The sequence below is a fragment of the Pagrus major genome, chromosome 9, assembly GCF_040436345.1.
Source record: "Pagrus major chromosome 9, Pma_NU_1.0".
NCBI lineage: Eukaryota > Metazoa > Chordata > Actinopteri > Spariformes > Sparidae > Pagrus > Pagrus major.
The window spans coordinates 25,523,207-25,548,536 of NC_133223.1; the positions used below are offsets into that span (position 1 = coordinate 25,523,207).

Consider the following 25,330-nt stretch of genomic DNA (forward strand, 5'->3'; position numbering starts at 1 on the left):
CCTGGGTAGGCAGTAGAGAACAATTTACCCCCTTCCACCTTGTGTTGAGAGAAATATACACTTTTACACAATTTGATTTTTCTTATACTCACACTGGGCATTAGGTTAGAGCATAAACTGAAGGTTAAACAGCATATGAAATGTGTGAGTCATGGACTTTTTGTGGGAAAAACATTTTTGAAGTCACCCCCTTAAGTATAAACTCAAGGATTCAGACAAATTGCTATGATTTCACTGGTTTAAATAAATGTGTCCAAGATGTGTGTTGATATTTTAAAATTAATTTACGCCAGTAGCTAATGTTTTCAGTTTAATGGAAGCTAACAGGAGTATCACATATGTTGTTTTACCTTGAAATATGGCCAGATGTTTTCATTATCCATTGTCTTTTCAGTTGTTGATCAGTCAGGAAGCAGTGAAATTATAACAATTAATCAGATCCCAGCCTTTACAGGACTTGCAATCTGGAGCACAGCGGTACAAAATTTGAGCTTCCCACTCTGAGCTCCATGTCAGAGGAAAATGGCCACTATGTGAATTTGGTCCATGGCTGGAAGTGGTAATTTCAGCCAATCGTAGTCCAATATTCAGCATACACAAGTAAATGTGGCATCCTCCAGGACAATAGAACAAGAGACATCTTATGTCCAGTAATTAAACTTCTGGAATTGTTCAATGAGGCATACAGAAAAGTGCCAATTTAAAGTATCTAAATGTGGTAGTTTTTGTGTATGCTTTAACACAGTTGTGGAGGGGATCATTGACTGGCTACTCACTATTGTATTATTAACCAAATTCAACAACAAGCAGTTCATAAGAACCAACCATGACAAAGAATATTTTCCCACATGTGCTCCGACGTCGTTTCGCATGCTCAGTCCTTAGTTTAATTCTCATACCATCCTTTCATTCACCCCTCTCACTCATGCTCACTCATAATTGCCTGTCATTATCTGGGCCTGTCAATTGATATCGGCACATCTATCCAATAGCACAGCGACACACCTCCACTACTAGCCCATCATATTGCTGCTGTCTTTTTAATGCAATTAAATGAATTGCAATTACGAAACGCTTTTATCTGAAGTACTTACAAATGTTTTTTTCCCCCATTCACAAGCCCACACAGACAAAGTTTTCGCCCTGACCATCGGGATCCAACTCTACCCCCTGAGCCACAGCTGTCTCTGAACAATGTGTGTCATCCGGAGACTTTTAGTGATTCCAGTTCTATGGTAACTAAGTGAACAGATAAAGTGCAATGGGGTAAACAAGAGCAGAGTTAAGTAATATTACAGCCGTTACTCACCAGTAGTAAACTGCAGCTCACCCTAGCCTCTTCCACTCTTAAAAGGTGCAGTGGTCTTAACAGGAAGGACTCTTTAAAAGAATAATTTTCCTGTGTGACCTTTAGATCCTTGGCATTTGAAAGGATGTACTCAGCCAAAAGAGCTTATTTAGCTGTATTTGACTGACCACAGGCATCAGTAATATTTCCCTCAAGTTAGAACCTCTGAGGACTCTTCATGGAAGATTCTTCATGAAAATTAAAAGAAGAAAATTACTGCATGATGTGATTTTTAGTACAAATAGAGAAGATGTTGATGTTGCAGGACAATGAGCAGTCATTTGACTCCCGACAAATCACAGAAAAGGCAGCCAGTGGCACATATGAACTGATCAGCTCCCAGGTGGGAAAATGTGAATGCCTTTGCATGTTTGTGCATATGCATGGCCAGCATTTGGTGATCCTCTGCCAGGCCCATACTGCAGCCATCTTCTGTTTTTGCTTGTTTCGGCAGCTTTATACCTTCAGTCTGGTCCTCAGCACATGAAACACATGCTGACTTGGACGGAGGCCAAACTGACAGAGCCAATCAAGGGCATTCACATGTTTGCCTCCATGAAAAGTCCTTGGTAGCCTGGTTTGTACATTTAGGACCATTGTGTTTCTGTATTTTGCTGGATTGGCCCCTTGTCTTACAGACTTGTCCTACAGGAAGGTGCACTCCTCTTCTTTTAGCAGAGGCCAGCTGTCTTACCCCATCTCAAGCTCCCAAGCTTACACGTCCACGACCTCTCCACTGAGACAGGACAGGGATGAAATTCACACTCCCATCCAAGTCCCAGTCCCTGGCAACTCCGCGAAAAGACAAAATAACACTGCATCTCTGGGATTAGTAAGTGTAAGGTGATGAGGTCATTTAGATTTTGAGGCTTTACATTATGTAACAAAAAAGTAATCACATTACTGCACGTGTTACTCTGTCACACTTGATTTGTGTACAGGACAGTCTACATTGCTGCACAACTGTGTTTGCTGTTTAATAAAATCAACACACACACAGTTTAAATAAATGCTATTTATTTATGATAGGGAATTAATTAAATATAACTCTCCCACAGCAAACCGCACAGCTGGTCTGTTGGCCTGTCTAATCAGATTCTCACATCATGATTACTCGTTTGATTATTTTTTATTTGCTAAACTCTAAACTACATGTTGTTAAACAGCAGCAAACAGTGAACAGATACAACAATATATGTTGCATTAATATGACTAAGTCTGGCTAAGGCAACAACCTATTGCTGATGGCATTCATAAAAAAACCCTTTTTTAATTATCAAATTATAAGTTTTGACAAGACACTTATGCTAAAAGAAGAATACTGAGAGAATATACCAATATTATAGTATGTCCACAGCTGTGTGTGCATTCCTAAAGCCTGCATTCATACAGATCGGTCATTAAATAAGAAATGACTTGGCTTGTTAGCCTTTTTGACCTGATGTCGAACCATATATATTTTAGATCCTACTCTGCTGCATGAACATTAAAGGAAATGAGTGATTTGCTCCTGAATAATGCATGGTTTCACTCCAAATCGAACACCTCAGGTATGCAAATCAATATTATTTGCTACATCTTATATGCACTGGGCAGAGTAAATGAGAAGAAAAACCTGAAAAGTAATATGCACAAAGCTCCTCCGACACCTCATTTCCTGTGTGCTGTAGCTTACTGCTCGCTGTAAATGATGCGGAGTATTCAATCAAACGTATTAGAAAGAGAGGAAAAATGTCGCCGGGGTGCAGTGGAATGAAGCCGGGTGTTGGCATCTGTGACATCCAGGCTCTACTGTATAATAAAGAATCAATACATCAGTCGACAGAGAGGAATGAGCAGCCTCGGGACAATGTAGTAAAGCTGCACTTCACAAACGCCACACAAAAAAACAGCAAAAAGGCCAATTTATCATTATTTGGAAAACAACGACATAATTAGTCAATAGAGATACTTTTGTGACCAACCATTATGCAAATGTTCCAATCTAATTGTTCTGGGGCCAGCTTCAAATGAATAATACATACAGTATATCGTAGTTAGAGAGGCTAAAACCAATATTCACAGAGAAGAATGATCTCATTAGGATTATAATAAACAGTGTAGTATTTAATGCTGGCATTCTTTATTCAAAGACACATACACGATTGCGATAATGTAATCTAAGTTAATGTCATTGATGCAATGAGATTCTGATGTATTGCTTTGCCTGAAGTGATTTTCAATTGGGACAATCCACACAATATATATGTTTTTTTAAGCTCTTCAACATATCCTATAGAATAAATGTTCAAACAAGCAGATACAGACCCAAATTAGATATTATCTTACTTCCATGACCTCCATTCAGGAACATTGGCTGTGATGATTCAAAGGTAGGGAAGGTGATTCTTGAGAAAGATAGTTGACTGTTGACTCTCATTCCAGGGCCGTCAAATATGGATGCTTTGGGTCGGTATTCGGCCCAAAATTCAAACCCAAAGTGTCAGTATTTGACAACCTTTGAATGAAACTCATCAACAATCAACAATCTTTCTCAAGAATCGGCCTCCCTACCTTTAAGGATAAGTCTCAGTCTCACTTGATTTGCCTAAGTTGGACTGCTGAAGGCGAGCTTTTAGCTCGATGAATGCAAGTCCAAAAAAAATTCACAATCCTTTAAGCTCTAATTTTGGTCTCCACCAACTCCTGAGGGAAATATCAGGTTCTTTAGCTGCACGCAGCTGGGGGGAACAGACTTCCCTGAGAGAGTAGCAGATGAAAACGGCACATAGAGCTGGAATATTTTCACATCTTACTCTGTGAATAGAGGGTTTATTTTGATCAAACCAGAGGCGATTGTGGAAGGACAAACAAACACTGTTTTTTATTTTGTTTATGTCGAGTGTGTTTTGAGATTTGTTAACGGGCCATTAAGCTTGTACGTGTATGATTGTATTTTTCTGTTTAGTAAGCAGAGGAAAAAGATCCCTTTCTTGATATTTTGTGAGTTTATTTTGATTACTTATTAGACTAGGTAGCAAACTCGACGCTTTTATATCTCCAAGCTGAAACTGCAGGGAGCTCTTGGACTATCGCCTCTTGCGGTAGAAAGTGGTATTCGGAGAAAGGACGGGCCAGAGCTAGCTGGTTAACACGCTTATTATCAACAATGTTGTTTCTTCACACTTTGTTGATAATGTTATGATGTGATATCATTCAAATCACTTTTTTAAACCAAGTTATGTTTCCAAATCTAACCAAAGCTTCACCATAGCTACAAACAAAGGCTTCAAATCACTGATAAGGGTCATTCACTAAAGCTATACAAGCAAAAAAAAAAAGCCTGTCGTTCAATTTCTACTGTGGCAATTTCCATTAATAATGGAAATCTGCAAGACCATTTCATTGTTGTTACTATGACAAGATTTGACCTCATCTGTGATTGGGGCAAGAGAGAGAGCACTTGAAAATGAGTTGAATTTAGGGAGTGGATGACACTGTGAACTAACCATACGTCTTTCAAATAAAATGGAGGAGCTCTTCCATCCGTTGGCCTTGGTTTCCCTCCATTAAATTATAATTGTTTGGTGAAAAAGCCTTGACCTTGGACTTTATTTATATTCCACACTATGTAATGAGTTTCAGCGCCTAAATTGGTGTTCTGGCCTATAGTATAAATCAATTGATCGTGAGCGAGCAAATACGTTTTTTTTTGTTTTTTTTTTTTGCTTTTTTGCTTGAAGGGATCTTTAATGAGGACCGTGGTAGAGTATAATACACACAGCGAGTGGGAGGACATGTATTTTTTTCCTAAATATCCTCTGGCAATAAACCAGCTCCCTTGAAATAATCATTGGACTATGACCATGTTTATAGAGTGGCTATAAGAGCAGGCATTAGCTCATCCCTTTCACTATCTATTACACTACCCATTATTTATGATTAATATATAAATAAAGGCCAATGTCACTGAATCATGCTCTTTAACAGTCAAGTCCTGGCGGCTGTATAACTGAGATGAACAGCACTCGTGTTACAGGACACTATTCTGATTGGGTGTAACGGCATATGTCACTGTATTTGCTCTGAGTTAAAGCTCATATTGCTGCGATACTTTGTTCTCTGCAGCAGGGAGATAATGTAGACTTTAGTACTTTAATGTCACACTGGTACCATGACAGCAAACATGACAGCAAGTTTTTTAAAGTATGTCTTCTTCTTTGGTTCTTAAGGTGACAATCTGGGACGCTGTCCTTTATAACACTCAAAATACAAGGAGGGAATACAAAAGGGAAAATGTTGGCAGTGCAGCTTAACTGTCGAGATGGGAGTTGTGAGGGCAAAGACAAAGCAGTAATGTACTCCTCCCTGTGCATCACTTCTGACATGGATGAGACATGGTGCGACTGCAAGATTGTCACCAGGCAACGAAATTCATTCTCGCCTTAATAGTTTCGCCAGAGACAAATGCGAAAACACACGGAAATGTGTTAAAATGCGGCGAGCAGACGACTGAATAGCAGCAAATGATATGTTAAGGGCAAAGAAGATGACTTCTCTTTTACACAACTATGACATCTTGACAGAATAGGCAGTCTTAATCACAGAGACTCTAAAGCATACAGCCTTCGTGGGAATTAATGTTTCCCAGCGCACAGACACACAATATTTGTTGTGTCTGTTCCCCCGCCTACTGAAACTACTGGTAAAACAGATGGCGCCTGAGGAAGTGTACATAAGTTCTGTTCCAAATGTAAAGGAGGGAGAGGGAGAGAGACAGTGAATTAAAAAATCTTATCTCAAAGCCTTATGCCTCGTGCTGCCGAAAAAACAGTCGATTATGATGCCGCGCATGGCAGGTTAAAGGACAATGTGATGCATCTGATCTCAAATCAAATCCAGGTGTCAGACGCAGGGCTAAGGAACCAAACATGATATCCAATTAACTTCCGCAGCGCCAACACTCACAGTCACTCTAAATGTTGTAGTGATAGCGTTAGGAGAACATAACCTGCGCATTCCTAAAAAATCATCTTAACAGAAGACAGCATCGTGAAGACAGAATCATGCAGATTTAATGGTGCAGCGCTTTCAATGAATAATTCTCACAATATGCACAAGAGACGCCTAAATGTAAACATGCTGCTTTTGTAATAATGGCATGTTTTAGGGGTTTTTTGATGATTCAACAGAAGGGTTACGTGTCAGCGGGGAGGGTGAGACGGAGAGGAAGGAAAATAAACGTTACATAATGCAAAAGGCCCTGTCCTTCAGCTCAATAACAAGGTGCTACGCTACATTACCCCCTAAACCTCCATCCTGCTGGAGCCAATTCTCATGGGAACCACACACATTTGTGATACATTTATTTCAATATGGGACTTGCCAGATAAAATACCCTGCAGGATGTTGATAGGCAGCCTGAAATACACTGTCTGTAGCTGCAGCAGCTTCATCACAGACAGACAGATCAAATATCCTCTGCACTTCTAAGCAGTGTTTCCAGAGGGGCTTTGTCAGCCACTTCCAAATGTTTGAATGGCAATGTGAGTTTAACATCTAAGAAATGCACTTCACAATCAGAATTAAGTTTATTGTTTGAGTATGGTTAGAGGAAGCTAGCTGTGACTGTAAAAATACAGAGCTAAAACAAGAAACAAACATATACTGTAAAGCTGTTGTTTACAGCACAAACCTTTTCACCAGATGAGAGCAAAAATATTGGACAATCCTGCAAAACCTGAAAGCGACGTTTTAAAAATTCATGCTTTGCAATAAAAGAAAATCCTGACTTCCACCCCTTGGGATCAATAAAGGCTTTTCTTATCTTAACAGCGGGGTTAAGGTTAAGGAAGGGTCATGGTTATGTCAAATAAACTGAGGTTAAGGCATGTTAACTAAAACACTTTGTTAAGGCGACAGTTAGACATTCGAGTCCCCTGCATTAATGTCTGATGAGGTACACGACCCTCCACCACCTCGACCTCACACACAGACTGTCTGCCTCTTTGAATATACAGCTTAGCGCTTCCTGCATTAGCAGAGAATGTATCTGCAGACAAAACAAAGACACTGTACTGGACAATATGACCTAAAATCCACGGTATCACAATTAACTGTCTCATTTTCTTGTAAAAGTGCATGTTAATTTATTCACCTATTCTTTAAAAGCTGCAATATTATCTAATCCACCTAGTATCTATTTTAGAGATGGGGGGTAATTTGAGGGCAGCAAAAAAAAAGCTTTAATACAAAATGAACATATTGTCACCTTATAAAATTGTATTAAAAAATATGTAAGCAAACAGTTAAAGTTCCCCCCAAGGCATGTATTAAGACATATAAACAAATAGTATATACAAAGTATAATTTTCACATTAAAACCCATAAACTGGCACCTAATCCTACCTCGTTAAAAATTCCCTGATTAAAAAAAACGTCCATTCTCAGTGTATATGCTTCACATTTCTATATCACACTTGTTTAAAGGGAGAGACCACCAATGTTACACATTAAAGTGTGTTTACAGGTCTTGGGGAGTGCTACTGCATATGTGAAAAAAGTAGTATAAAGCCTTTTGTGGCTCTAGAGGGAGCTGCATGTAATCTGATAAATTGTCTCCAGTGATGTCACTCAGTGGCTCAGTTGCATTGTGGGTAACGTGGGCTGCAGGTTTAGAAAAACAGTCCACTGGTCTCACATTGCACACTGTTGCACTCACTATGGACAGTTTTAAAACCAATGTTTAAAATCGACACAGCAGATCCAGAGATATCACATTTATATACCACGTTCTTTTCTTTTTAAAACCTGACGCCTACATTACCCAGAATGCAACTTAGCCACTGAGTGACATCAATGTTACCCTTTAAGTTACAAATTGGTCCCAGATTTACCCTCCAAACTATGTGTGATGTCACAAATCATGCTTTTCATCTATTGTGATCTATTATATACATTCAGCAAATGGAGCAACATTGATTTGGAGTCATGTTTCTGACCATCTGACAAGATAAAGTGATATACTCCCTTCTTAGCATTGGTCTCTACTAACTACTGAGAAATAAAGCAAACTCAGTTCTTTATCTGGTTAAATGCTAAATTTCACTATCATGTTTCTAACTTTGTCCATCTGCAATTTAGCGCTGATCAAGTAGCGCAACATACACTGTGTGTGGAACAGAAACCCAACAAAATGAACTTGGAGACGCACAAATGCAAAAACATGAGTGGAAATCAACAATATCCTGGATAAATGGAATCCTAGCTCCTCCTTTGCTGTAAACACACAAGATGTATAGAAAAAATATAAGCATTCAGACATTTAAGGTAGCAAAAAACATTTTCCTGAACTGCTTTTTTCCACACCCTGACCTTACTCCCACTAAAAGATACTGCATAAGGGCATCACTGTTATTATTTGTGTTGCACAGGCTGAACAAGAAATCAGTTACCGAATCAGACTTAGTAGAATAACCATGAGATTGAGGCGCTGAGCCCCCATGTTGGATCATCATGCTGCTTGTTTTCACCCTCCCTGTAGGATACTGATGAGTTCAGTATAGAGAATCTGAGGACTTTAGAGGAAGCCATGTGGAGATGTGCCCTCCCCTGTCGTCGAAAGGGAATAAATGGAAGAACCCCAGAGATAGCTGTCTTTGAACAGTCCTCCTCCCCTGTGCCTTGAGGACAACGAGATCAGCGTCTGTGCTGATTGGGTCGAGCCAACCTACGGCCATGAAACACAGCGTCTGTGACCATCTTTTTGAAGTCAGCTGCTGACCCCTTTTATTGTCTTTTCCTCTGGGAGTGACAATTCAATCAAAGGATTCACTGGTCGCCACGTCCACCAGATTCACAAAGCTCCTCATGGCAGCACTACTGAGACGAGCCAAAAGTCCATGAAATCCTTTCCTGAAGGATTCATGATGGATTTAAGTTCTAAGACAGTGTTTGCAAGCATGTTGCATCGATACAGTGGGAGAGCTGCGTGCTGACAGCCATTAGCAGCGACAGTTTTTATAAAATTATACTCTAAAAGATATTTACAGAAAGTGAATTATGGCTGTGCCACTTTATCTCAAATGCACAGCGAACGAGCGATCCGTATGTCCCCAGACAGTCTTGACATTTAGCCGTCCTTGTAAATATGATGCACAAACTAGAAATGTGATTATCCAAGAGGTTTGACTTTTTTATTGCACTGAAAGCGTTTGCTTGAACTGCACACAATTGGAGAAATGCCATTTGCTTGGTTTTCTTTAGCCGTTCCCGAAGGCAGGCGGTTTTCCCAGCTCCCTGAATAACTGTCGTCAGCTGTCCAGTCCCACGAGGCCCGGGGCTGAGCGGATAAACCGGTGCCTCCTTCCAGTCTCTAGGTATTGCAATCCAAGGCCACCTTCCCTCCCCTCCTCCCCACAGGCCCTGTGATTACATCTCCCTGACCAAGTCGGAGCAGGGAGGAGAGAGGCCATCAATGGCACCAACATTTTTATATTTCTAGACGACCAGAGTGTAATGTATTACCTTCTTCGTCTCTCAAGATAATACATTCCTCTGTACAATGCCCCAAATACTCACACTGAAATCAAACTTCTGATCTCTTACACCTCGTTTTTGTGCGCTTTTATTTTAATCCTCTATGGCTTCGCTCAGTGCATATCATCCTATATAAAGGATCTTTTCTTCACAGGTGACTGCAGCCAATGCTATCATTTAAAAAAGGCAGGTTTCATTCCAGTCCTGTCTTCTGTTTGCAGGGCAAAGCTGATCTAATTCCCCTTTCTATCAATATATAATCCATGATAATGAGCTGTGCCAAATTCCTTAGATGAATATGCAAGGGCTTCTTTCTACAGGCACTGTAAATAAAATGGAGCCAGCATTAATCGAAGTGATAATTAATTGGCTTCTGGAGATTATACGACTTGGCCCACAGCAACCGTGTAGAGGTAATATTATATCTATTATATTTAAAACATGTTTCACAAAGTGACAGAGGAAGGGAGGGAGAAAGATCAGAGGTGACAGAGAAACCAATCAGAGAGGATATGACAAATCTGCTGGGAATTGCCCCGTGAACCTGATTTTAAATTCAGTACAACTAGATATGACATTTATAGGATGGTAACGTAACTTACTTTAAACGTAGCTTAAATGTTGATTCCATCTTGATTACCAAAAAAAAGTTGTTTTTTTTATTTTATTCTTTTATTTTATTCTTTTATGTTAAGCTCAAACCCAATCGCCAGAATAAATAAAACTTTACATTTCTTCATGTTGCAAATTCACCTTTCTCTGGGTTCAGTTTTTAATTTCATGTGGTGACAGCACCACGCTTATGTTTTGGTTAGGTTTAGGTGAAAAATCCAATTGGTTAGCGCAAAGAAAAGATCATTTTTTTTATGTTTTGGCTTAATACACCTGTGTTGGTGCCACAAACACGGTTGTAAAGTGTCCATACTCCATCACCGTCCCCTCCACCTCCTGATATGAAAGTCAGGTTACAAACATGTAATGTCGACATGAAATGACATGTATTGTAAAAAATGTCAAGATGGTACGTATGGCATGTAGAAATCGTAACGTATCAGTAGTTTGCAGAAACGTTTACTACCAACATTTTATCCTGGCGACTGAGCGGTTTGCTCATCCTACAGTTAGCCAAGCTGCTGCGTTAAAGGAGTTATGAAAGACGAAGAATGGTCAAAGTTGATGCAGCAGAGGCGAAGATATCGTGACTTTCAGTGCATGGGTCACGTTCCAAAAACACCCGATGTAACATCTCCCCCTGCCACGAAAAAAGGAGGTTTGGCGGTCAAGCATTACAGTGAAAAATCTACTTCTAAAGTTCAAGCTGAGAGTACTTGATGCCATCATTAGGGTTATGTTTCTTTTTAATACCTTGGATATAGGGGTGTGCGATATGACGATATTAGATCGTGAAGGATTAGAATGTGTAGACGATCTGCCAAAGTGCAGAGATCGTAGGGATCGACTCTAGGGCACATTCTATAAATTGCAGTTCTATGCTGATGCACCGACGCACCAAACGTATTACGTCATCAACCTGACCGACCAATCATAGCGAACTACGGGCAGTGACGCGCTTTCTTACCCGCCTCCTTGTTTATGTGTGTAGCGGTGAGCGGTAGTGACATGGAGAGCCATGGCTGAAAGCCAAACGGAGGAGTTGGTCGCTTTTTTAAAAAAAAAAACAGCGTTTCCCCATCTCTCATCTCTCCCAGTTAGCCTCTCCACCTGCCGTCTCTCTCGGGTGCGCACACACACGCACACACACACACACACACACGGGCGCATGGATAGGTCGCGCTTGGCTGCTAATAAAGGGTAAATGCGCTAATTGTACAGTGTTCAAATTCCCGCGACCCCCCCTCCACCCCCCCGTCGGATAGTCCGACCACTGACGGACTTATTTGACCCTTTTCAATAAGCTATTTAGTGTTTTGATATACTTAAATCCTGTTAAAATGACTGTATTGAATAAAACAAACAGTAATGTCTTCATTGATATTTTACTTGCAAGAGTGCACTTTATCAGAGTGTTGTTTACCTTTTAGTATGTTTACGTTGTTTGCACATGTTGGCAAAACTGCAACTATTTAAATTAAAATCTGTTCAGAAAGGTTCTTTGGCCTACATTGTCTGTTTTTCTTTTTTTGATTTAAGATCGTGATAAAATCGAAATCGTGATTTTATTTTTAAAAAATCGTGATATGATATTTTTGCCATATCGCCCACCCCTACATGGATATGATCACTTAAAATCACAGAAGACGTATGGCTGTTAGACTCAAATGCCGAGTAGAACCACTCATGAGAATAAATGTGCGTGCATCTGAAAAAAGCTTTTTGTCCTCTAAACACGCCTAAACGAGTCAGGTCAGTTTTATCTATACAGTGCAAAATCTTGACAAACGTTTTCTCATGACATTTTTCATTCATATGTCTTGACCACATTAGAGCATTGTCTTTATGTTTGGCTAGACCTGCTCTAAATGAACAGTCCCTTTATTGAAAAAAATCTGAGATACATGAGGTGATGCGTTTTGAAGTCATTATTATTATTATTATTATAAGTTATTAAAGGTGGACTGCTATATGTAGCCAAGAGATATACCTGCAGCGACTCACTTCATCAACAAAGCCTCCAGGGGAAAAATATGCAGAACAACACAGCACTCGGCATGTATCCTATTAATATGATATCTACATTTGCTTATGCAGCCTTTAGAAGAAACTAGCCGTCCTTCCATCTGGTTTCTATACATCCTGCCTCCTATTGTATTTTGTCAGCATGCAACAGCAACATCAAGAGGCCACCTCTCATACATCGGAGAGCGTGTACGCAGCTCTGAACATGTAAACAGCTGGTGACTGTAATTACATAGTTGTTATATAAGCAGTGAGACCTTCATCTTTTCTGCCTACCACAAGTAGCCTACTTGATATATGACCTCCTGCACACTAGGGCTTTAACAATTATTGTACACTGTGGTCAATTTATGCACAGATGCCACTGCCAGAGCTATAAAGTCCTAATTATACCCAATAAATCACACTGATGACGAACCTGGAGTGAATGTTAATAATTTGGTTTTGTTGCCTGTTTTTTTGGCTGTGATAGGCCGTGTGGCAGCGACAGTCTCATCATGATTTACTCAGGCTAATTTCAGCCCATAATAACGTGGAATTGCTGCTATGTTGATCCATTAAAGGAAATCTATGTCCCAGAAGTGTGTAAATAATACCCACGAGCCTGCATGCCACAACCTATTTTGATGTGAAGGACGAATGAAGGTTTACGTGACTGCAGTCGGATATGCCAAGCAGGTTTCTTTGCAGCATAATACAACCACTTCCAGTTGTTTACTGGATAATACAGCACTACTAATAATAACCCCATTTTCTGCTGGACTGGGAGTCTTCTGTTTTTGTCTGAAATGATTAGCTGTTTTTGTGCTTCCTGTCCTTGTCTGTATCAGTCAATTAGAGTCTGTTTGAATAAATAATGCACATGCACCTAGTACCTAAATTTAAAACAAATTATTAAAAATATCTTGCATATTATCTATTAAATCCCAAATATTGGCGCTTTAGGATGGCGACCGACCCAACCTACAAGTCCTATACAAGGAATATATATATAAGTGTATTGCAGGTCACGTGTTTATTAAGTCTTGATATTAGAAATTGAATTTCAGAAACAACGTCAGCACGGCTCTGCTGTAAAGTTGGTCAGATGCAAGTTGTGCCCTTATGGTTCTCACCCCTCGTGAACGATTATATGATTAAAACATCTATATTGAAAAATAAACAAATACATTTAAAACACTGTCAGTTTTCAGATGTTTTAATATACAGTATCCCAGAATATAAAAAAAAACAACTACATTCCAAATCTACTGCAAGTTCATGTGGTCGGCAAATCAAAAATATGAAGAGTCAGTCATTTTCTTTGTTTTTTCCCCATTTTGTTTCCCTGGCGTGTTACAGTTTTAGCTGCTCAACTATAAATCAAATATACCAACATGAACTTTTAACTGGTTATGGAACGCGAGACCTTCAGGGAGAAGATTGGCCTTTTTTTTTTTAAGTTTCCAATTGCTGGATCAAGTGTTGGGAGTTTTTAAAAGTAAGAGCCCAGCAGTCACCCTGGCATTATAATACTGACATGCCATCCATCTGGCTCTGACAGATTTTTCATTACAGTTTGATGTTACACTGTACATTTGATCAATTCACCGTACAGCAGGATGTGCAGCCCTTTAGTATAACATTTTGCCGTTCATCCAGCTCCCGTCTTTGAAACAATGTGGGGTTTGGGTAAAAACACAAAATCAGTGACTCGCTGATCACAAGATACAGATTTGGGGACAGAAAACTTCACTGGACCAGAGAGATGATCATTGAATGTTTAAAATTGGAGCTTATACATTTATTCTCAGGTTAAAGGACTATTAACTGTTAATAAAGTTATCGTCATTGAAGTTTCCAGTTCACATAGTCTACATGTCTGTGGACTAGAACACCTGGAGGACAACAACAAAGGCACAGAAGTCTTGACATCATAAAGCAATATTTAGTGGAACATCTTAATAATAAACACTTAACGCCTGTAGCATTGAGAGATGGTAGTCTGCAGCTTTGGTCAACCTAAATTTATGTCAGTTACTACCATGCTGACCATTTTTTTAAATAGAAACATACAGCTTTTATATGGTTAGAGAATTCCAGTCCTCACAATGCTGCTGTCCACCTTGATACGCAGTTACATATAGTTTCTGTATCAATTGTAGCGTGCTTCAAAGACACCTACAAAAAAACGATGTTTCTCTCTGCTGCTGCTGCTCTCTGTGACACAGGAAACCACACACTTCTAATGCCTTATGAAGCCATACAGGTGGAGAGTGTTTGATACTGAAAGAGATACATTTTTGGAGGAACATCACTTAATGCATGTTAACATGAGCCCTTATACTATATAGGTGACAAATGAGGTGCTGTGTCAGAATCCCATATGGCTGATTTTCATTAGTGAGCAATGGATGGAATGAGTGACTTACAAAGTCTGTCAGATTCGTCGGAGTCGTCGGGGCAGTCCGGCTCTTCGTCACAGAGCCAGGCCTCAGGGATGCAGGTTTCCTCGTCGTGACAGTGAAACTCCCCAATGTCACACAAGATGGCTTCTTGGATGGCATGAAAAAGGGTGGAGAAAGAGAGAAAAGATGCAGCATGAGGTGATGGTAATGAACAGGTGGATCACGGCAAACTGGATGTAAACTTGAACATGAGTGTGAGCGGTTCCACTTTCTTCATCTGATGAAAATTCTCATGATTATAGAGTACTGCAGTGTTAGTCCTTTTGTCAGTGGCATATGTTTTAAAAAAAACCACAATTCTTAGTCAGAACAAGAGGCCGTAACTTTTTTTTCTCCACACGATTAAAATCTACCGAAAGAGGCAGACGACACAGACGCTGCCCAGACATTGTGATTTTGACAGCTCCTCTCCTCTAACAAAGACATGATGTCCTTTGCGCCTTGGCAAACTATTACAAAGCAGTTTGGCAAGTTTGTTCTTATCTTTTTGCCTCGGTGGTGCTGTGCTTTCAATTGATGGTGGGACTGGGGGAGTTCAGTGAAAGCCCAGTCAACTAAAAAGTCATCATAGCCTTTCAATAAAGCGAGCATCTGTCAAAGTGTTGACATGTTTCCTGCCGGTAGCTGTCAGAGACTCAGCTCCATCATTCCGCGGAATGACACAAGCTTTTGCTAAAGATTTCAACGCCGCCGTTACTCCTCCTCAGCGGCGAGCAAAAAACGGCAATTTGTTTCTAAGCTTAACCCGCAGACAATCAGACAGGCTCTGGCTCCCCCTCCCACTCTCTCTCTGTCTTTTTCCCCGTGTGTTCCTAACCCATTAGTAGTGGGAGTGGGGCAAGTGGGAGATCAGGTCTGCAGCGTTTGAACAGTGAGAGTGATAATTCAACGCACCGCTGCTCCCTGTCCCGGCACCCTCCAGCAAATTCACTACCCAGGGACAAATCTGAAAAGGTCAAACATCTCATCCATTCTGCCTCTCCTATTCCCACTGATGCAATATATCTGAAATCTTACAATTTAAATCAAGGTCTCTTTTGAAATATTCAAAGCCCCTTTTTTTCACATTTTAAAGAGGAGCGCATGGTTAAAATTGAACACCAAAGCCATCAAACCTTTAAAGAGAAAATAAATTAAAATGCATGCAGAGTGGAAAAGAGATATCTCAAGGTAGCCCATTGCATGAGGAGCACGTTCACAATCATTATTTTGCTTCTAAACAGTGGAACATTAATAATTCATCTTGCCAAATATTTCCCAAAGCACTGTTAACTTCATAATAACACAAACTACTTTTGTGCAAAGCCAACAGTCAAATATGCTTCCTCTAACTACCATCAAGCAACACAATATTCTGATCTTCAGTGAAACAGGCTGTCAACCCTGATGAATATTAAATTATCGCCGCAATAAATATTAATACAGCACCGTCTTTTAATATTATGATGGACTGTGCATGATTTGACTGTTTCGTTGTAAATCATAATTAGGTTCACATCATTTTGTGACATTGATTGCTTCCAAGTAATAATTATCTGACATGTAATTTTATGTCAGAAACCAGCCCAGTCATCAGAATGGAATGTTGGCGTTTTATGTTTCTGCAAATCACAGCTATGTTCAACTCTGTGCATGTCATACGTACCTTATTGACATTTCTACAATACGTTTCATATCATGTTCACATTAAATGTTTATGGCCTGACTTTCAGAAGAGGAGGTGGAGGGGATGATGGTGGAGTTACAGCTAGGCCAGAAGGCTGCCTGGTTCAAGACTGTGCTTCAACATTTTATAAGCAGGACACCACTGGATGTTAATAATGAGACATTGGGACAATTTCCGGTTGTGCTTGTGGCGACAAAATCAGGTTGTTTTTAAAGCTCCTATTGGTAAGATGCTGCAGTTGATTTTTGAGTCTCATTCCCAACTCATCAAATGCTGACACTTTCGGATGGCGGACGACACCACCTACAATTCCAAGTTTGGAATGAGACAAAGCCAAAACATCTTTTCCTAACCCTAACCAGACCATAAGCACAGCGTTGCCACAACATAAAATTAAAAATGTTACCAAAATAAATGTTAACTTGCAACATATCCGTGGTTTGCCCGTGGTTTGTTGTATATGTACATGAGCCGACTTTCATGTCGGGACTGGGAGGAAGTGGGGATTGTGGTGGCGTGGGGACGGCGTTTCCACATCTGGAAGCATGAAATCACTGGATATTTATTAACAAGACGTCTGGACATTTTCCAGCTGTGATTGTTTGCGACAGAACCAGGTAAGCCAAATCATCATGTTCTCCTAACCCCAACTAAGTGGCTTGTTTACCTAAACTTAACCAGACCATAAACACCACATTGTAACAACATAACATGTTTAATTTTAGACATTTCTCTCTCTCGACTGGGTTGCACAAGCAGTCCAGTCTAAACACAGGCACTTTTTGAACTCATAACATCTGTAGTGCATAACAAATGAACTGTGTATGACCTGAATATTCTGAATACATTATTTACATTCCCTCTCACAAAATAACAAACCATCAATGAACACATGCTGGGTTCGAGGTTGGCAAAGGCAGGCTCAGTTTGCTGAAGTCTATGAGGGAGAAATCTCCTACGCCTTTAAAGCTGAATTGATTACCACTGAAAAGCAGGGGGTCGGTTGACAGAAGGGCCGTGTCCTCAGCCAGGCGATGGAAGCCATGAAAGAAACTGCCCGTGGACCTCGGAGAAGACCGATTTCCTATTGATGTTCTACCTCCTTTCATGCCACTTCACCTTGGAAGCTGAGGGTGCAAATATGAGGCAACCAAATGACCTCTTATGTCAATTCATCTTTTCCCTTCAGCCTCTCCTTGACTTCTCCGCACTGTCGCAGCAGCTGTGAAGGACAGCGGCACAAACAAAACAACTGTGGGAAAAGTAACTGCTGTTTTTCTTTTGTTCTTCTTCCATATACTGCTGTATTTGCATGAGATACATGAAGGAGCATTTTACACGGCATTATGTATTTTGGAGATAATTCTATACAAACATCAAATGAGAAGCGATGGCAGGAATAGCAAATAGAAAGGAAGGAAGGCTGCAGCCGCTTTCAGTAAGGAGCGGAAAAAAACCCCAGACTGCCTCTATTACCATAACAGTGGGGAACACATAGTGGCACTCAGCCGGGCACATTATCATGAGCTTCATTCCTGACACCCAACAGCCACCACTGGCACAACACTGTGGCTCATTAAAGCCATTGAGCCTTTGAAATGTGCCAGAATTTCAGAGGAACAAAAGAGTTTTTGGAGGGAGGCAGACAGGGAAGATGGTTGCAAACCTGCTGAAGGAGGACAATGCAGTTAGCACTCAATGCAGCATATGTTTGATCAACATATTTTTTGCTTGAGATGTAGTATAAATTCAAGAGTGTTGACCCAATTACTAAACATGTCCGGTGTGCGGCAACATGAGCACTTAGACGGCACAACAAATCTCTTCATCCTGCATTCTGCAATATAGCCTCCACTCCCTCCCGTTTGCTCAGTCCTATAAAACTCTAAATTACAAGAGAGCTTAGGTCTTCATTTATCTTTCTAAACAATATTATATTCCAATGAGGTAAGCTCCAAACCACTAAGGAATTACAATCCCCTGAATTGCATCAGACACACAGTTCACAATGTGGTTCAGTGGATAAGTCGTAAGCCACAGGCCTATTCAAACAAAAAAACCTGTGTTGTAAAAGCTGCAGTGCAGTGCACATACTGGTGAATTAAACGTCATCTGTGTTGTACAGCTGAAAAAAAGCAGATGTGAGAATATTCCTCAGTCAGGCCTATCTTACAGCTGCAGGTTGAGAAGGGGCTGCTTCTTCAAGAAGCTATTTGCAGCTCATCCAACTTCCTCCGCTCTACATAGAAGGCTGTGTGTGCACTTGTCAGGGCAGTGATAGTCCATTAGACCTATGTTGCATTCAGGGGGCTCAAGGTCGACCAACAGCCAGTGTGGGGGGAAAAGAGAAAATAGCAGCTGAATACTGTGTATCTGAAAACCAAATGGAAATATGCAGCATATACAGAAATATAAATGCACACACACAAAATTATTTAATTGAAAACTGCAGCTGGTGGAGGAAACAATGGTCCTGAGTAGAATTTGAACCAAGGACTTTCCTGTTATATGATATGTGTTAATGTGGCTCTGTCTTTTTCCTTAAAATGCTCACTTAAAGCAACATTATGGAACTATTTAAACTTAAACCAACAGCTTCAATCATTTTCATTATGTTGATGGTACAGTGTCTTGTAACAGGATGAATGGTGTCTCTGTCTCAGCCACTCTGCCCCCCATCACTTATTTCTGCACTATGTAACTTCAGTGAGAGGGTAGGATCACAGTGTTACATACACAGAGTTAACGTGTGCTTCAACCATTAACTGGAAACTTCCTTCTTCATATATGCTAAACATATTAGAGATGGTCAGAGACTAGTGCGCTCTCAAGGCTCCATATCTTCAACTGAACTATATAACAAACACGCATGTTGCACATTTTAACCAATCAGAAGCTATTCGCATCTGACTACATTCTTAATTCATTTAAATTATTTCCACTATTTTTCTATTTGTACATTATGTATTAGGCTTACATTTTGGTTTTGGAGTCAGAATCAAGCGGCTTCCCACGCACAATCCTACAAAGAAAAATTAAATAAATAGTTCAACATTTTGGCAAGATTTAGTTGTAAAGATCGATCATATTCACGTCCATACAGTAAATATGAAGCTACCTGCACCAGATGGTTAGCTTAACTTAGCACAAAGACTGGGAGCAAAGGGAAACAGTTGCTACATTTAGCCAAGACATAAGCTACCGCAAGTTTTTATCCAAATGTATTGCAAATTGTAACTGAATTTGGAGGACATCACCAAAAGAAAATGAGAATGAATGCTTGTTTCCATCCACTACTGTTATGTGATAGGAATTGGTTCATCGAAATAAGTGGCCTTAAAATTTAAATAATTAAAAATGGGTAAATCAGAGAGAAAACAACACTGCTCTGTGTAAGGTCCCTCAGAACTGTAGGCCTGACTGTATGATTTGTGTCTGTCATCACGCGCGATTGGTCGCTCACACTACACACCGACACAACGTTCAGTCAGTGTGTGCAGTGCAAGTGGCTGCGGTGTGGCAGGAAAATAAACCGCACAGGAGAAAGAGGGATGAAAAGAAAGACAAGGTAGGGCTCAGAGGGAGCGCACTGAAAGGAGAGAAGCCCGGGAGGAAAGTGCCACTAAATGCTGTAAAATTACAGATATCATGAGCAGGGGATATGGTTGGTGGTTATAAAAGAAAAAGGCTGGGAGGGTCGGCATCAGCACGTCATGTCACAATACCATATTTTCCAGACTTCATTCTATGTTAAAAAAAAGACCTAATAACCTCATCTTTTCTGTCAGGTGGAAGTATCACACACTGAGCTGCCAGAGTGTCATGATAAATAAATTCATGCCCAGTCTCTGAAGGGAAATGTCAGGTGCAATTAAACACCCCAGAAGTGCACAAAAAGACACATGAATAATAGAATTATGGAAGTGCAGTTGACCAACTCTTGAAACTGAAGACACGTGGCTGTTCTTAACTATTTTGATGTTTTGGGAAATATAAAAGAAAAAGACGTGACATGTAATAAATATGCAGTATACATGGTCTGTTGTAAACAGAGTGGTTGTGGAGATTGCCCAGGACTGACGCTAGATTCTCAGCCTGAATTATTATCCCAGGCTGCCTCTGGTTGGAAAGAAGAAAAAAGAGCTCAACTAGATGACATTATTAAGTTAGCACCAGTCAACCTCAAACGATATAAAACAATGTAGATATCATGATAAACATTTGGCATTTCTGTTTCTTGTATCAGTTTGATGAATGTTACAGTGTTCTCATCACTCCATGCAGATTTGGTTTAGTCTGCTGCCATTTTTCATCTTTTCCTGGCAGCGGAGGCTTCAGTCGTCAGTGGATGTTTAAGTCGTGTTCTTCATGTACATCATGATTTATTTGCTTTGGCTGTGTTTCTATTATGCTTTTGTCTATACGTCAAGTTTTCCACTTCAGCCAAGCTTAAAAAGTTTTTAGTGATATTTCAAGGTTTTTGCTCAAATTGAAAATGTGCATAATAACAGATGGATGGTAATGACCCTGTGTCACACCTAACCCTCTGTGAAACTTCATCTTTTTACTTTTCTATCTTTTATTAAACAAATTAGATATATCTTTTGGGAGGTGGTAAAATGGATTAATTTAACTAATTAAAACTGTGTAAATAGGTTTAAACCAATTTTGCTCGCAAAGACAGAAACCTGCAGATAAAAAAGATGATTTGACCTATGGAAATAAACCACCTGAACAAAGATAATTTGAATTTGAAATAAAAAAAATGAGAGCATTTTTAGCAATTTGTATTATGTATTTCAATAGTATCTACAATACTGCTTAGCTAGGCTGACTGTAGCTTCATATTTACCATATATACACAAGAGCCACGTTAATTTTCTCATCCATCTCCCAGCAAGATTGCAAATAAGCATATTTCCCAGACCGCAATCCAATACAAGACAGTTTGTTATGAGTTGGCTTAGCAGCACTTCATTTCCCATTTTTAGCATGGTACTTATAAAACCCCAAAGTCGCACAAAACCGGTTCACTCTCATTCCCTTTTGTCTTTTTTAGAAATGTTTTGAGAAAAGTGTGAAATGACTATCTGAAGTAGACAGGATGGGTGGAGAGAAAAAAGGGTGCTAAACACTCACTAAACACTAAACATAACAAAATAAGTCCTCGAAAAAGCACTGATGTCAGACTGATGATATATGTAACACTCTGAGAGTACGAGGGTGGAATATTCTGCTCAAAGACACGTGTGATTGTATAACATAAATCAAAACGCACGGGTTAAAATACATCACATGCAGATGTTTCACAAGTAACTGAGGCCACAAAAAATCAAATGCACTTGGAGAGTTTCTGTTTGCAAGTAGACAAACACACGCTAGAAACCCACCTCCATCCACATACTGTACACGCAAAGAGATTAGTGATTTGAAACCCCCCTCACAGTGTCAGAGCAGACTTAGCGTCCTGGCCAGCTGCAGGTCATATGCATTATGGATGAGCGTGGGGCTACGAGCCAAACTAAGCAGGTTATTAACTATAACAACAGTATAATGCAGTCTCTCCCTTAATCTTCATATCTTTAAATCTGCCAAAAGATGCAATGTAGTGCGGTGCATCTCAATGACGCCACACACCTGCATAATGAATCTTTATTGCACGCGTATCTCTAGAAGAGACATATGCCACGTGGTATTTAGACTTAAATGCCATCCATGTCAAGTCTGATCAGAATATGAAGACTAGAGAGAGGACCGTGACCCTGCTCACTGATGAATGATTTCAGAATGTCAGAGCACTTCTGGACGCATAGTCCTCCCCGTTATACGTGCACGCCGGTTCTGCTGCTCTCCGACAAATCCTCCAAAAAATCTTTTAAAGGAATTCTTAGATATCACAGGCAGGTTGTGTTAAAATAATGATGTAAAAGTAAGGGAAGTAATTAGAGTATCTGAGGTATAACAGCTCGTACCCGGGGCCATCCCTCATGGCAACACCGAACAACTCTGCATTCTTTCTCCATGAAACGGGTAAGAAATCAATGCTGTAAGACTAGGGGGCCTTCATTAGATGCTGTCTGACCTTCACCACAGAGCGAGGTCACTCTTGTTTTCTCTACAACAGCGGGGGCATGTCAACAAATTATTAAAAGGGAGCACCAAAGTTTCAGAAGACGTTGGCAGAATGGCCTCCTGCTCCTTGGTATAAATCCCTACAACAGTAAACAATGAATGATTAATAAGGCTGATCTTACGCTGTATGCTTTGTGCTGACCTTTAACTCCACATGCAAGGATTTTATCAAAGTCTTCTAGTGTGCTCTTGAACCGAGCTCGTTCACACCTGATCTGATTAAGGTGTCAGGTTAATGTGCAGCTCTTAATTGGATCTGATGTGAAAGTCTGCAGCAGAAACATGCAAGACAAGCGGGCCAATGAACAATAGAAGTGGGCATGTTCAAGAAATAATTACCAGGTGGATTAGCATGTTGATGGCTCCGGAAGACAACGAGCTGTAATCCAATGAAATGTAATAACTCAAAGGATTATTTTAGTTATCCTCACCCTGGCTCTTATTTTCTAAGCGTTTTTGCCATTATAATGGTCCAAAAATGTAAGTCTTAACTTGCGCAGCTGCTCAATAAACAAACCCAAAGTGTGATCAAAGCACATGTTGTCAACACAGAAACATCCACACTGCAGTTACAAATGTTTAAATAGCAACATCTCCGTTCAGACTGTCCTTTTGATTCCTCTTTCACGTTGCTCAAAACCGCCTTGTTTACCCTGCTGGCTGCGATTCGCCCTGTTCTTCTGAAGAACAGCATGTAACTGCCTGTGAGTGACAGCGCTTTACTTTGCTTCTTGGTACAGTATGACTCCAAACTCTTAAAATTTTACAATCAGCCATATATCTCACCGTATGTCTGACTTTTTATGAGTGCGGCTCAGTGTACGAGCAGGAACCTATAAATAGGGCTGATTTTTAGTATCTCTGACTGCCAATATCAGAGGATTTTTGGGTTATGTTTACTGTTCCTGTTGACATACTTTTGCAATTGGTGATGCCTGTCGAGATATCAGAGCCGGAAAAGTCCACATATCTGTCTGTAAACACAACTAGTTGATTGACAAGAGCATTTATTCCTTAGCAGCTTCTTTTTTAGCACAGTTTGACAGTACATCTGCGTCAGGCAAACTCGGCATGGAGTCAGGAAAGTTGCGATGTACTGTAGATTTCATGTGATTAAGAGCAGGTGTGGGTGCCAAATGATTAGTAATTCAGCTCAAGATGATCATAATTACGAATAATCATGTATTTGTAATATTTAGAAGGGAGAAATGCACAGACACCAAATATGAATAAATCCCTCAGAGTACAACACAAAAAATATATGCATCTAACTCTAAAGGTATAAATCAATACAGGAGAATACATTTCCAACCCCACAGGACTTTGGAGTGAAGCAAAAATGTGTATGAGTATCAAACATATTCATTAGAAAGCAGTCATCAACTAAATGGACGATTTTAAAAAAAAGTATGCTTTAATCTTACAAACATAAAGAAAAGTTTTGAAACCTTAGAGAACCTTAGAGTGGTGGTTGAGTTACAGGTGAGAAGGCTGCTAAGCCACAGTTCAACAGAGACCAGGGTTGTGTGAGTGCAAACCACTAGATATTTTTGAAGAGGTACAATACAGCTTCAACATTTGTAAGCAAGATGCCACTGGACATTTTTAATGAGACCTTGAACAATTTCCAGGCTTGTCTGTGGCTACAAAAAACAGATGTTCTTGACTGGTACATCTCCAGCCATGTTTGTGGCAACCAAAACAGTTATTTTAAGCCGAAACATGGCCATTTCCTAACACTAACCAAGTGGGTTTTTATGCCTAAACCTAACCAGAGCATAAGATAAGATAAGATAATCCTTTATTAGTACCACAACAGGGGAATTTCCATTATTACAGCAGCAAAGGGAATAGCAAAAATGGAGAAGCATTAATAAAAAAAACATGATAATAAATAAGTAAAAAACAAGATATGAACAAAAGATTAAAAAAAAATAATAAAGCAGTAAGAACAGTACAAGCAATATAAATAAGAAACAAACTCAATAGTTCTAAAATATTTACACAACTGCACGTCTGTATTGCATCGGGATGCTAAAATTTCACATAGGGACATTGAAATTGCACAGCTGAAAGTCAGTTCTGGTGTGTGTGGTCTACTGGGAGCAGTGCTGGTTGTAGGAAGCAGTAGCAGTCGGAAGGAAGGAAGGACTGAGAGCTAGGCACAGCAGTGTCACGAGTCAACATTGAATATTTAACCTAAAGAGATGTAAAGTAGCAACATAATGAGATGTCAAGTTTCAATATATATCTGGGGTTTGCAGAAATGTACATTGACAAGATGTATTTTGGCAACTGGGTTGACGATCTTATCTGATCCAATACAACAGCTCTGCCATGAATTTTGCCTTTACAAAGATAATAATGTTCAGTTTTGAATGACTCTGTCTGAGAGGTGTTAATATAACTACATGTTTATTAGTGAGGTCGCAGTTTGCAGTGGTGTTGAACTGGACTGCATTACACTAGGAGGAGAGAGGGTCCAGTACAACACCACCACACACTCTGACCTCAATAATAGACATAGACACATTAAAAATTATAAACTGTGCATGAGAATGTTCAGGTGTATCTGATGACTTT

General features: G+C 39.9%; 1 protein-coding gene across 1 annotated transcript in view; it reads right to left on the minus strand.

Moving 5' to 3' along the window:
• Positions 1-25,330, minus strand: part of lrp1bb (low density lipoprotein receptor-related protein 1Bb) — a 288,538-nt gene that overhangs the window by 187,813 nt on the left and 75,395 nt on the right. Inside the window, exon 2 of the mRNA XM_073473505.1 lies at positions 14,914-15,036. Coding sequence (XP_073329606.1) covers positions 14,914-15,036 — 123 coding nt within the window. The remainder of the gene's footprint in view (positions 1-14,913; positions 15,037-25,330) is intronic.